Source organism: Amia ocellicauda, chromosome 4 (genome assembly GCF_036373705.1).
Source record: "Amia ocellicauda isolate fAmiCal2 chromosome 4, fAmiCal2.hap1, whole genome shotgun sequence".
In the NCBI taxonomy this organism is placed as follows: Eukaryota; Metazoa; Chordata; class Actinopteri; order Amiiformes; family Amiidae; genus Amia; species Amia ocellicauda.
In genome coordinates, this window is record NC_089853.1 from 37802766 (window position 1) to 37818215 (window position 15450).

General features: G+C 42.3%; 2 protein-coding genes across 2 annotated transcripts; both read left to right on the forward strand.

Annotated features, from left to right (window-relative positions):
• Positions 1–5390: 5390 nt before the first annotated feature.
• LOC136748817 (odorant receptor 131-2-like) lies at positions 5391–6344 on the forward strand. The gene has a single exon (XM_066702864.1). The coding sequence runs from the start codon at positions 5391–5393 to the stop codon at positions 6342–6344; it is 954 nt and encodes a 317-aa protein (XP_066558961.1).
• Positions 6345–13452: 7108 nt separating this feature from the next.
• LOC136748818 (odorant receptor 131-2-like) lies at positions 13453–14460 on the forward strand. The gene has a single exon (XM_066702865.1). The coding sequence runs from the start codon at positions 13453–13455 to the stop codon at positions 14458–14460; it is 1008 nt and encodes a 335-aa protein (XP_066558962.1).
• The last annotated feature ends 990 nt before the right edge of the window (positions 14461–15450 follow it).

The window sequence follows — 15450 nt, forward strand, 5'->3', positions numbered from 1 at the left end:
AATTCATAATTTATGAATAAATTCATTTTCTTAGCACAGGGCGAATGACACAAAACATACATATTTTACAGTAAGAGAAGATCAAATACATAATAAGTGCTGTTACAGGGATGCACTTTGCGTGCAATCACACGCCAGCAGAGTGCTGACAATGTATTATTATTATTATTATTATTATTATTATTATTATTATTATTATTATGTGTTTCTTAGCAGACGCTCTTATCCAGGATGACTTTCAAAACATAAGAGCATTGTTGCGGTGTCTGGCAACAGGGACAATGCAACAATGATTTGGGACCATCATCACAGACTTCATCGATAAGCAGAATTTCCCATCAAACCATTAACATCACCAGATCATCCGACAGTTTATTGATTTGCCCACGACTGTGCTACAAATACCCCCAAAACAACTGCATTCATAATCAATAGGCTAGCCTATAGTCATTGTTTTTTAAACAAGAATAAATGTAAAAATACGCCACAAAATGAATGAAAATGTATCCACTCATACAAAGTATATTCATAATGAACTATGCGCAGTGACGAATGCATGTTAACTCTAACTTGTATTTTATTCAATACAGTAAAAGTGTCTGAAATAGCGAATCGGTGTAAATCCCTTAATGCATAAATAAAAATAAATAGAAATAAAAGGCTGAGTTATCTTTGCATATTTGTATCGCTGTATTTTCGTTTCTGCTGGTCTACATGTGATCTCGCGTTTGTTGTTTGTTTTGTTCTTTACAATGTATCTGTGCTGTGTGTAGACGCTGAATGAGTTTAATTTTGATGGTTAAATAGGGTTTCAAAGACAGCAGTAAAGCTAGCAAATTAAGGACGCAGTCCGCCTCGGTGCTGATTATTATTGCGTGTGTTTCTCGACTTCTACTCCGTGCTTGGGAACGCCCACATCCAGTGACATTAGCATTCGGTTCCCAAACCGGTGGAAAAGCAGGCCGGTTCGCAAAAAGTTCAGCTGGTTCCCAGGCCGAGCACCAGCTCCGGCACCAGCACTGGCACCATGTCGGTGGAAAAGCGCTATGGGAAGTATAGGAAGAACATCTCCATCAGGACTTTGAGGCCCTCCTCTGCAGGATTGAATTATTAAAGTATTTGTTTTTAATTATATAAGAAAAGGGACTAAACATTTATATTGTCCCTGATGTTAAATGGTTTTAAAGGCACTTGTTCTTTATTGTTTTTGTTTTTGTCATTTGTCTGATGCATTAACCATTTGGAAAAGTTATAAGAATGCATTAGACTGGTTTGATTTGTTTTGGTTTTGAAATAGAATTAATTTATAAATGAAACTTTTAGAAATTATTAAAAAAATGTTTTAATCATAAGTATTACAATTTTGTATGTTTTTATTTGTAAATCTAAAATACACACTCTAATAAACAGTATTTTACTTCCAGCAATTACCAGACTCTGAGTGGGGAAAGGGGCCCAGGACATCATCCCCCACCCCCTGGAGCCGCCGCAGAGTCTTGGCTTGGCCAGGTTGGCCGTGCACTGTTCGCAGGACTTTCCCCCTAAGTGACTGTGGCACAATCGGTTGCGACTTTACCTCTCCACTCTTAGGGACTCGTCACCCCTTGTAAAGCACTCCCTCTTGGAGCTCCAAAGCATCCCAGGTGGTGCAGAGGGCTTTAACCCCTCGGGGGTATGGAGTAGGTGTAGCTCTGTCTGGTCACCCCCCTTTTTCCTTCCACCGGAGGACCCAGAACTCAGCCCAGTCCTCCGGTGGAAGGTAAAAGGGGGGTGACCAGACAGAGCCACACCTGTAGGCATGCCAGTTTGTGAGGGGGTAATCTGTCAATCCCTTCTATACTGGCGGCTGCCACCTCCCACGCCTCTGTCTTCTCCTTGGCCCGGGAGCAGTGACAGCATGTTTCCTGCCTGCCCCGTATTCAAAAGCAAAGTTGTAGCCTTGGAGCACTTCCAGCCAGCGGGCCAGGTGCCCCTCTGGCTCGTGGAAGTTGATGAGCCAGGTGAGCGAGGCATGATCAGTCCGGAACCAGGTGCCATACAGATAGGGACAAAAGTGACATACAGATTGGATTACGGCCAAAAGCTCACGCCACGTGACGCAATAATTTATTTCGGCATGGCCGAGAGCCCTACTTTAGTAGGCTCCCCCACGGGTCCATTTTGGGAAAGGACCGCCCCTACCCCAGTGTTGCTGGCATCAGTGTCCAGGATGAAAGGTGACCCGGGATCGGGGTATGCCAGGACAGGAGCTTTGGACAGGGTGTTGCGGAGTTGGGAAAATGCACCATTGCAGGCATCATCCCACTCTGACACCAATGTAACCTGATAGCTTTGTGAGTAAGCACAAGAAGGCACTGACACAGAGTGAACGTAAATCGTGCTCTTTATTTATTGCTCGCTCGCTCGCACTGGTAGTGGAAAGAACTGCTGCAATAGAGAGGAATAAGGGGGGGCATGTCCTATATAGATCTCGTGTTACCATTAGTCAGTTAGTTGATTGCTCTCAAATTCCCGGTTCGCGCATCTCTGTACACATTCTGGATTGGGGCAAGAGCATCAGTTTGTTCTTGTCCAAAAATAAAAAAGAAATTCGGTTTGTTTTCCTGATTCTATAAATGAACAGCTAATCTGCAGATCGCTTGGTGTGTGGACATATTTCAACCTCACCTCCAAAATATAAAAGTGCATACACACGACCCATGGGGTGCACGGTGCATCAGCTTGTATTCACCTAGAAACTCCTACATCAGCGGCAGAAACAGATGATTTCCAATGCAGACGCATATTTCTAGTAGGTGCACAAATCGAGAATTGTGCATCCTCACCAGTTTCAATTACAGAGACTCACCGAAATAGATCTGTGATTGACAAGCACCACAAACAGCATCTAGTTTGCATGTATAATCTCGGTTGATATGGGATTTTTCGCTGGTGTGGTTCTGAAGCAAAGATATGTTTGAGTCCAAAACTGCCTGATTTTATGGAGATTTTGAGCTATGTTTTTCGACTTCAAAACTTTGTCAAATTAATGGACCACAATGTAATGTAACACAAGCAATATTACTAATTCACAGAATTGTGTGTGTGTGTGTGTTGGAAAGTGTCATTTGTAGGTGTGATTTCCCCCCCCCCACCTCTGATGTCTGGACCTTGACTAGACCTTGACCAAGAAATTTGGACCCTGACACAAAATAATTGACTACCCCTGGCCTATAGGATGTGTCCATGATATGTTTTAATATACAGACAGGTTACAAATTAAAGGAAAAACCTGAATAAATTTGTGGAAGAACATAATAAATGCAGATGTCTCCAAACAGGTGTACTACATGATACAATTCAGCAATTAACATCCTATCATGCTCTGTGGCATGTATAAAAATGCTGAGCAGGCCCAGATGACCCTGATTTTGGATCAAGATGGCAAAAGGAAAGGATCTAAGTGACTTTGAAAGAGGGGTCATTATTGGGGCACAAATGGCAGGAGCTTCAGTCACAAAGACGCTCAACTGGCTGATGTTCTGGACAAGTGTGCGAGTGCACGTGTGGGACACCAAGAGAACGGTACAGGCCTGACTGCTTCACCCCTAGAGTGAGGGGGTCTGGAGGCTCTGTTATGCTGTGGGGGCATTTTCCTGGCATGGTTTGGGTCCACTTGTCTCCTTAGAGGAAAGGATCACTGCAAATCATTACAAAGTTATTCTGAGTGATCACCTTTATCCTATGGAGAAACATTTCTATCCTGATGGGAGTGGTCTCTCCCAGGATGCCAGTGCCCTCCTCCACAGGGCATGAGGGCTCACTGAATGGTTTGATGAGTATGAAAATGATGTGAATCATATGCTATGGCCTTCGCAGTCACCAGGTCTCAACCCACTTGAACACCAATTAGAGTATTTGGACCACATGAGGGAATATCTTTTGGAAGAATGGTGTTCATCCCTCCAGTAGAGTCCAGAGACTCGTAGAATCTGTGCCAAGAGCATTGAAGCTGTTCTGGCGGCTCGTGGTGCCCAACACCTTACTGAGACACTTTATGTTGGTTTATCCTATAATTTGTCTCCTGTCTGTATATATAGTAGTGAAGTGTGTGGACTGGTCACACAAGGAAGGTATGTCAGTCTACACCTGTCCAAAGCTCGATTCCCCTATGAGACCTACAGTACCAGTACAGTGCCCTCTAGAGGGCCTCGTTCTGCAGAAAATCACCTCCCTAATTTTACACTATGCAACTGTCTGGTATGGAGGATAATCCATGCCAAAAATTTAAATAAATACACAGAGAAAATCAATAAATACATGAATAAATAAATAAATGTTGGAATAAATAAATTAATAAATAAATAAATGTTCTAATAAATTAATAAATAAATAAATAAATTGACATTATTGATTCATATATTGATTTCAACATTTTTTATTTATTAATTTATTGATTTCAACATTTATTTATTCTCCTTTACCGCTTTGCTATTTACATTCCTTAGTGCTTTTGCATTTCGAAGCATGGATCTATATATCTTTTTCTCTTTCAATCTGACAAAACCCCTTCTGTCAATCACAGCTAGTGGGTGGTATCCAGTACGCTAACACAATACACTGTGTGGTTATAGGTAAATATATATATACGCCAAGAGAGATCTATAGGCCAAAAGGTCAAAGACATACATGGTTTGGAACTGGGTGTGACTAAGAAAGCAAAGAGTACTGCAAAGACTGTACCACGGTATATACATACAACATATTATTCTGTGGGCACAAGTACATGACTGGTAAATAAGACTTCAATGTATTTTACAGGGTGCTTCGCTACTCCCAGTTTTAAGAGCTGGTGAACTGGAAACTAAAACAAGTAGAAAGAATTAAACTCCATTTTCCCGCACCATGAAAGGCTCCCCCCCGATTCTCACTACATGCACTCCACTGTGGCTGGTGCTGTTTTCATCCCTCATCCTCTGTGTTTAATGAGATCCCCAGCCTTTCTCTTAATTGAGGGAATCCTATGAGAGTTCAGACTGAGACTGGGGCTCCCTGTAGAGCATCCTCACCCATCCAGTGCCTTGTGTCAGGTGCCTTTATAAGGTTTATAACCCTGCCCCACACACTGACACAATGCAGGAAGGCAAGGCATGGCACTGAACTCTGCACACAGACTGTCAGTGCAAGAAAAATCGAAGTGCACAGTAGATTCTTGTCGTGCAGCGCATCACAGTGATACGGTGATAAGGGTGGGGTGGGATTATGGTACTTTTTGGACAGTTCGCTCACTGCTCTTCCTTGTGCAGGGTTTAACAGTAGTTGGTGTTACGGGACTGACTGAGGATTTCAGGCATATTTCCAGTCCTGCACTTTCCATTCATACATCGTGATTCATCCTCAGAGAACCAGCGATGAACGCATCTGCAGCTCAGGTCCGGACCCAGGAAGTCTTCCACATCGCCTTTGTGAAGAACTTCACTGTGGTCCTCCTGGGCATCGTCATCAACTGCATCAATGGAGCGCTGGTCTTCTGCTTCTTCAGCAACCAGGTGTTCTACCACAACCCACGCTACATCCTGTACATCCACATGGTGATCAACGACATGATACAGCTCTCTGTTGCCATCAGTTTGCACGTCCTGACCTACATCTTCCCGGTCATGAACGTTTCCGTCTGCACTGTGCTTGTTCTCATTGCCATTTTCACCTCAATCAACACCCCCCTGAACCTGGCGGGCATGGCCGTGGAGCGCTACATCGCCATCTGCGACCCGCTGCGGCACTCCCAGATCTGCACAGTGCGCCGCACCTACACCCTCATCGCCCTCATCTGGTGTGTGGGGGCCGTCCCCGGGCTGTCTGACCTGGTCATCGTGTTGGTGACCAGACCCCTGAGTTTATTCTCCTCAAATATGTTTTGTAACAATAATTATATTTTCAATTCTCCCTATCACGAAGTAAAAACTGGGGCCACTCAGGCTGTGTACATGGTCTGCGTGTGGCTGACTCTGATCTACACGTATTTACGAGTCCTGTTTGCAGCGAAGGCTGCCACTACAGATGCAGCTTCAGCCAGAAAGGCTCAAAACACAATCCTGCTGCACGGAGCCCAGCTGCTGCTCTGCATGCTGTCCTACATCTCCCCTATGGTGGACATTGCCTTGCTCTCAGTATTCCCCCAGTACCGTGGGCAAATACTGTTTCTCTCTTTCCTCATAACAGATATCCTACCAAGGTTTTTAAGTCCCCTGATCTATGGGGTCAGAGATGAGAAGTTTAGAAAATACATGAAAACATACCTGTTGTGTAGAAAGGTTACTGTAAAGGTGAGACCAGCTAAAGAGCCATTTGTCAGTCTCAGATGACTTTTGTAGATCAGACCATTTTTGTTGGGACCACTGATGGAATACTTATTTAAACTAGTTAGTACCATTAATGTCATATTCTATACATAATGAAATCCATCATTTATTAACTTACTTCATGTTTTTATCTATACAAACATACAGTTAGGTCCATAAATACTTGGATAGTGACACATTTGTCATCCTTTTGGCTCTGTACACCACCACAACAGATTTGAAAGGAAACAATCAATATATGCTTTAAGTGTAGACTTTCGTCTTTAACTTGAGGGTAGGTACATCCAAATTGGGTGAAAGGTGTAGGAATTACACCCATTTTAATATGTGGTCCCCCAATTATAGGGGCTCAAAAGTATTTGGACAAAATAACATAATCATGAATTCAGTTGTGAGTTTCAATACTTTGTTGCAAATCCTTTGCAGTCATTGACTGCCTGAAGTCTGGATCCCATAGACATCACCAGATGTTGGGTTTCTTCCCTGGTGATGCTCTGCCAGGCCTGCATTGCAGCTGTCTTTAGTTCCTGCTTGTTCTTGAAACGTTTTGCCTTCATTTTTGCCTTCAGCAAGTGAAATACTGCTCAATTGGATTCAGGTCAGGTGATTGAGTTATTCAGTCCTCCCCATATTGTATTACTCCTCCTCCCCAGGTTACGATAAAAGCTTATTATATTAAAATTAAACAAAAAAACACAATCTGCTTTAAATCACTCATCTCTACTTTTACCAGTACAAAATTAAATATATGCAACAAAAACGTATACTCTTATGAAAACAAATATGAAGGGTGCTTGTCATTTTGTTTGTCAGTTTGAAAAGGCTATAATTTTACTACTTTACTACTTTACTACTAAGGCATACTGTTCAGCTTCTATGAATATACTGAAATAAGCAAATTACACTGTGTAACATTTTCTTTCTTTTTTTGTTCCTGGGTAGTAAGTGTTATTTCCTAATTGCTTAGGCCTCAAAAATATAGAAAATGGCTATCCCCACAAACTTTGCTTTTGTGATCAAGACAGTGGTATTTTGAAATCTACCTATTTCCAATGAGAAAACGGGCGAATTTGTGTCTTTTCATTCACATAAAGTCAGAAAAAACAACATATGAATCCAAATTAACATGTATTTATACTAAAGTAATACACAAATGACTACACAAGATTTAGAAGTGAGTAGTGTTTCAAGATTTACGCTTACACTGTATTATTTACGATTATACTGGAAATACATTTTAATTTGGATTCATATGTTGTTTTTTCTGACTTTATCTGAACAAGAAGACAAAAATATCACTGTCCTGGTCATAAAAGAAGCAACGTTTGTGGGGAATAATAGCCATTTTCTATACTTTTGAGGCATAAGCAATTAGGAAATAACACTTAGTACCCAAGAACAAAAATTGTGTTGCATAGTGTTATTATTACTTACTTAGTCTTCTTATTATATTGGCAAAATTAAGCACCTATAAATGTAAATTTAGCAATAAGAACTTTTTAATATCTTTGCAAATTAAGTCAAACAGAATACATTTTTCACCCTCCAACAATTCTAAAGCATTAAGAACTCTTTATGTTTGTCTGTTTCGCAATGTCTTTCTAAAATGTACTTTTTAATCTGTACAAGACAATGGTACAAAGGTTTTCCAGAATTTCTTTGTCAGATAATTGTTCGTCCATGTTGTTCATTATAAAATAAGCTTACACAGTTTTCCCATTATGAACACAGTCATCCTGTACTGAATTTCCATCACACTATTTCCACACCCTCATTATTGACAGATAGATTTCGAATGAGTTACGGTAGCTGTGGTACATGTTCCTGTGTTTGGAGCCCTGTCCAGCTGTAGGGCACACCCAGCCTGTATTCTAACCTTGATCTCCCCAACCACAGAGCACAGTACATACGAGGGTTAAAAACACAATCCTAAAAGAGTTCTCTGTGAACACACACTCTTTACAGGTTTTATTTCCTGCACCGTTCTCTTCATTGCTATCACTGTGCTAAAATGTAATGAAACGTGCCGGCTGTCAATATCACTCCAACACCACAAGCACACATCGTCAGGCAGCGGCTGAACCCCGGCCTGAAGCTGAGCCCACTTCCTCTGACAGCGCCTGAGACAGAGCCAGCTCTCCCCAGACAGCAGGAGCCCCACAAGACCAGGGCATGAGAAACTGTGTGGCAGCATGGGGCTCCATGACAGCAGGGAATCCAGGGGAAACCTTTCTAAAACACACACACACATAAAACCGCATGATCTGTGGGCTCTCGGTCCAGAGATGATAATATTAAACACAATAATAATAATAAAACACCATCATCATTATAATAATAATATATCTGCCTGGAGCACTGTAGTGTGATGCCGCACAGATTTATTTTACCTAGGTCTAGAACAGAACGGGTTCACAGATCCTTTTTACCACATGCTATGAGGCTTTTTAATATAGTCTGTGTTTTAATGTAGTACTTATTGGGATGTACGTATTGGGATGGTGCAATCTAATTTCCTTTTTGGGGATTAATAAAGTACTATCAGATCTTATCTTATATATAACTGTTTCATTTCCACAAATCCTTCAATAAATATCAGAAAATGGTCTGAAACGTTAAATGTCTAAAATATTATTGCCAATGCCGACTGCTGACAGCACAGATTCCACGACCCCTCAGCCACTGAGAAACTCATCTGAGCCATGAGTCTGGGGAAAACCCCTATGGGCAGTGCAGGGATAACCACCCTGCTGTGTGTCTATATGTGTCAGTGACGCAGCGTGCTGTCGCCCTGCCCAGCTTGACTCCTGCTAGGCTTCCTCTTCAGCTGGCAGACAGACGTCTGCCCAGCCCAACACAGAGCTGCCACCATAGAGAGGAACAGTGTGTACACGGTGCTGCAGAGACCCTGCGAGGACATCTATAGTGTGGTGAGGCGTTAGCATTCGGTTCCCAAACCGGTGGAAAAGCAGGCCGGTTCGCAAAAAGTTCAGCTGGTTCCCAGGCCGAGCACTAGCTCCGGCACCAGCACTGGCACCATGTCGGTGGAAAAGCGCAATAGGAAGTATAGGAAGAACATCTCCATCAGGACTTTGAGGCCCTCCTCTGCAGGATTGAATTATTAACGTATTTGTTTTTAATTATATAAGAAAAGGGACTAAACGTTTATATTGTCCCTGATGTTAAATGGTTTCAAAGGCACTTGTTCTTTATTGTTTTTGTTTTTTTAATTTGTCTGATGCATTAACCGTTTGGAAAAGTTATAAGAATGCATTAGACTGGTTTGATTTGTTTTGGTTTTGAAATAGAATTAATTTATAAATGAAACTTTTAGAAATTATTAAAAAAATGTTTTAATCATAAGTATTACAATTTTGTATGTTTTTATTTGTAAATCTAAAATACACACTCTAATAAACAGTATTTTACTTCCAGCAGTGCGTCTGCGATGGTGGTGGTGCTCTGGTCTGGGATGGCATATGCCTCGGGCCACTTAGTAAAACAGTTCATTGCGATGAGGATGTAGCAATTTCCAGACTCTGAGTGGAGAAAGGGGCCCAGGACATCATCCCCCACCCGCTCCATTGGGGCCTGAACCTGGTGTTGATGGATTAGAGTGGGACTGAGTATGTGGGCCTTTTTGTGCATGGCAGACATCGCAGGTCCGGCAGTGCACTGGCCCGGTAAATGTGTTCCTGCAGCCGCCGCAGAGTCTTGGCTTTGCCAAAGTGTCCCGTGCCAGGTTGGCCGTGCACTGTTCGCAGGACTTTCCCCCTAAGTGACTGTGGCACAATCAGTTGCGACTTTACCTCTCCACTCTTAGGGACTCGTCACCCCTTGTAAAGCACTCCCTCTTGGAGCTCCAAAGCATCCCAGGTGGTGCAGAGGGCTTTAACCCCTCGGGGGTATGGAGTAGGTGTAGCTCTGTCTGGTCACCCCCCTTTTTCCTTCCACCGGAGGACCCAGAACTCAGCCCAGTCCTCCGGTGGAAGGTAAAAGGGGGGTGACCAGACAGAGCCACACCTGTAGGCATGCCAGTTTGTGAGGGGGTAATCTGTCAATCCCTTCTATACTGGCGGCTGCCACCTCCCACACCTCGTGCTCTTTATTTATTGCTCGCTCGCTCGCACTGGTAGTGGAAAGAACTGCTGCAATAGAGAGGAATAAGGGGGGGCATGTCCTATATAGATCTCGTGTTACCATTAGTCAGTTAGTTGATTGCTCTCAAATTCCCGGTTCGCGCATCTCTGTACACATTCCGGATTGGGGCAAGAGCATCAGTTTGTTCTTGTCCAAAAATAAAAAAGAAATTCAGTTTGTTTTCCTGATTCTATAAATGAACAGCTAATCTGCAGATCGCTTGGTGTGTGGACATATTTCAACCTCACCTCCAAAATATAAAAGTGCATACACACGACCCATGGGGTGCACGGTGCATCAGCTTGTATTCACCTAGAAACTCCTACATCAGCGGCAGAAACAGATGATTTCCAATGCAGACGCATATTTCTAGTAGGTGCACAAATCGAGAATTGTGCATCCTCACCAGTTTCAATTACAGAGACTCACCGAAATAGATCTGTGATTGACAAGCACCACAAACAGCATCTAGTTTGCATGTATAATCTCGGTTGATATGGGATTTTTCGCTGGTGTGGTTCTGAAGCAAAGATATGTTTGAGTCCAAAACTGCCTGATTTTATGGAGATTTTGAGCTATGTTTTTCGACTTCAAAACTTTGTCAAATTAATGGACCACAATGTAATGTAACACAAGCAATATTACTAATTCACAGAATTGTGTGTGTGTGTGTGTTGGAAAGTGTCATTTGTAGGTGTGATTTCCCCCCCCCCACCTCTGATGTCTGGACCTTGACTAGACCTTGACCAAGAAATTTGGACCCTGACACAAAATAATTGACTACCCCTGGCCTATAGGATGTGTCCATGATATGTTTTAATATACAGACAGGTTACAAATTAAAGGAAAAACCTGAATAAATTTGTGGAAGAACATAATAAATGCAGATGTCTCCAAACAGGTGTACTACATGATACAATTCAGCAATTAACATCCTATCATGCTCTGTGGCATGTATAAAAATGCTGAGCAGGCCCAGATGACCCTGATTTTGGATCAAGATGGCAAAAGGAAAGGATCTAAGTGACTTTGAAAGAGGGGTCATTATTGGGGCACAAATGGCAGGAGCTTCAGTCACAAAGACGCTCAACTGGCTGATGTTCTGGACAAGTGTGCGAGTGCACGTGTGGGACACCAAGAGAACGGTACAGGCCTGACTGCTTCACCCCTAGAGTGAGGGGGTCTGGAGGCTCTGTTATGCTGTGGGGGCATTTTCCTGGCATGGTTTGGGTCCACTTGTCTCCTTAGAGGAAAGGATCACTGCAAATCATTACAAAGTTATTCTGAGTGATCACCTTTATCCTATGGAGAAACATTTCTATCCTGATGGGAGTGGTCTCTCCCAGGATGCCAGTGCCCTCCTCCACAGGGCATGAGGGCTCACTGAATGGTTTGATGAGTATGAAAATGATGTGAATCATATGCTATGGCCTTCGCAGTCACCAGGTCTCAACCCACTTGAACACCAATTAGAGTATTTGGACCACATGAGGGAATATCTTTTGGAAGAATGGTGTTCATCCCTCCAGTAGAGTCCAGAGACTCGTAGAATCTGTGCCAAGAGCATTGAAGCTGTTCTGGCGGCTCGTGGTGCCCAACACCTTACTGAGACACTTTATGTTGGTTTATCCTATAATTTGTCTCCTGTCTGTATATATAGTAGTGAAGTGTGTGGACTGGTCACACAAGGAAGGTATGTCAGTCTACACCTGTCCAAAGCTCGATTCCCCTATGAGACCTACAGTACCAGTACAGTGCCCTCTAGAGGGCCTCGTTCTGCAGAAAATCACCTCCCTAATTTTACACTATGCAACTGTCTGGTATGGAGGATAATCCATGCCAAAAATTTAAATAAATACACAGAGAAAATCAATAAATACATGAATAAATAAATAAATGTTGGAATAAATAAATTAATAAATAAATAAATGTTCTAATAAATTAATAAATAAATAAATAAATTGACATTATTGATTCATATATTGATTTCAACATTTTTTATTTATTAATTTATTGATTTCAACATTTATTTATTCTCCTTTACCGCTTTGCTATTTACATTCCTTAGTGCTTTTGCATTTCGAAGCATGGATCTATATATCTTTTTCTCTTTCAATCTGACAAAACCCCTTCTGTCAATCACAGCTAGTGGGTGGTATCCAGTACGCTAACACAATACACTGTGTGGTTATAGGTAAATATATATATACGCCAAGAGAGATCTATAGGCCAAAAGGTCAAAGACATACATGGTTTGGAACTGGGTGTGACTAAGAAAGCAAAGAGTACTGCAAAGACTGTACCACGGTATATACATACAACATATTATTCTGTGGGCACAAGTACATGACTGGTAAATAAGACTTCAATGTATTTTACAGGGTGCTTCGCTACTCCCAGTTTTAAGAGCTGGTGAACTGGAAACTAAAACAAGTAGAAAGAGTTAAACTCCATTTTCCCGCACCGTGAAAGGCTTTCCCCCAATTCTCACTGCATGCACTCCACTGTGGCTGGTGCTGTTTTCATCCCTCGTCCTCTGTGTTTAATGAGATCCACAGCCTTACTCTTAATTGAGGGAATCCTATGAGAGTTCAGACTGAGACTGGGGCTCCCTGTAGAGCATCCTCACCCATCCAGTGCCTTGTGTCAGGTGCCTTTATAAGGTTTATAACCCTGCCCCACACACTGGCACAATGCAGGAAGGCAAGGCATGGCACTGAACTCTGCACACAGACTGTCAGTGCAAGAAAGATCGAAGTGCACAGTAGATTCTTGGAGTGCAGCGCATCACAGTGATACAGTGATAAGGGTGAGGTGGGATTATGGTACTTTTTGGACAGTTCGCTCACTGCTCTTCCTTGTGGAGGGTCTAACAATAGTTGGTGTTAAAGGACTGACTGAGGATTTCAGGTGTATTTCCAGTCCTGCACTTTCCATTCATACATCGTGATTCATCCTCAGAGAACCAGCGATGAACGCATCTGCAGCTCAGGTCCGGACCCAGGAAGTCTTCCACATCGCCTTTGTGAAGAACTTCACTGTGGTCCTCCTGGGCATCGTCATCAACTGCATCAATGGAGCGCTGGTCTTCTGCTTCTTCAGCAACCAGGTGTTCTACCACAACCCACGCTACATCCTGTACATCCACATGGTGATCAACGACATGATACAGCTCTCTGCTGCCATCAGTTTGCACGTCCTGACCTACATCTTCCCGGTCATGAACGTTTCCATCTGCACTGTGCTTGTTCTCATTGCCATTTTCACCTCAATCAACACCCCCCTGAACCTGGCGGGCATGGCCGTGGAGCGCTACATCGCCATCTGCGACCCGCTGCGGCACTCCCAGATCTGCACAGTGCGCCGCACCTACACCCTCATCGCCCTCATCTGGTGTGTGGGGGCCGTCCCAGGGCTGTCTGACTTGGTCATCGTGTTGGTGACCAGACCCCTGAGTTTCTTCTCCTCAAACATTTTCTGTTACAGCTATAATGTTTTCAATTCTCCTTATCAGAAAGTCAAAACTGAGGCCACTCATGCTGTGTACATGGTTTGCATGTGGCTGACTCTGATCTACACGTATTTACGAGTCCTGTTTGCAGCGAAGGCTGCCACTACAGATGCAGCTTCAGCCAGAAAGGCTCGAAACACAATCCTGCTGCACGGAGCCCAGCTGCTGCTCTGCATGCTGTCCTACGTCTCCCCTATGGTGGAGATAAACCTGCTCTCATTCATCCCCCAGTACTATGCACACATACTGTTTCTCTCTTTCCTCATAACACATATCCTACCAAGGTTTTTAAGTCCCCTGATCTATGGGATCAGAGATGAGAAGTTTAGAAAATACATGAAAACATACCTGTTGTGTAGAAAGGTTACTGTAAAGGTGAGACCAGCTAAAGAGCCACTTTCTCAGATGACTTCTAATTTTGTAGATCAGTCTATTTTTGTTGGGACTGCTAATGGAATACTTATTTGAACTAGTTAGTACCGTTAATATGTTTTAATGGTATTCTATACATAATGAAATCCATCACTTATTAACTTCATATTTTTATCTATACAAACATACAGTTAGGTCCATAAATATTTAGACAGTAACACAATTATCATCATTTTGGCTCTGTACACCACCACAGTGGATTTGAAAGGAAACAATCAAGATGTGCTTTAAGTGTAGACATTTGTCTTTAATCTGAGGGTAGGTACATCCATAATAATAGGGCATCCAAATATGCACTGAATTTAATAACATTTAAGTAAAATGTAAAGTTATACATAAATCATCCATTAGCTTTGTCAGAAGGACTATGAGCACTGTAGTGTCAAAATATACAAATAACTTTCTGAGTGAGCAGCTGTTGTAAATCAAAGTTACTTATTGCTCTCGGATGTTGTCTATCATTTCCTTCTTCTCTTCTGATTTTGAACTGTACATATCATATATGATTGTTTCTGTATAATGTTGTTTGTGTAGCATATGTTATTTTGATTAAATAGCTTACTAAAGTAAACCACAATATATGTATATAGAAACTCAACACCTACATAAGAAATAACATCCCTACATGTGATATCCAACCTACTATGTCCAGCACGCAGCGGTGTTACTTAAGCTCTGTGCTAGCAGAGATGCCAGTTTGAAACATGTTTAAGTAGCCTACAGCCACAAACAATTGTCTTAATTAGTTGTATTTGAACAAACTATTGAAGTTAGTCTCATTCATACAATAAGAACAATATAATAATATGTTCAATCGCTCTACAATATGTTAAAGCATATGTGCAGCCTTTTAATACAAAGGCTTATGTGCAGAAAGTGTGATGGAGGTGAGTTAATTGACGGGGAATTGACACTTCCGCACTTTGATCTCTCAGCACCAACACTTGGCAAAGTTAGTAGCTCATCAATTCACTTCTTGTCCCGCCATCGAGAATGATTGACACTAGGAAGAAATACAAAGGTGAA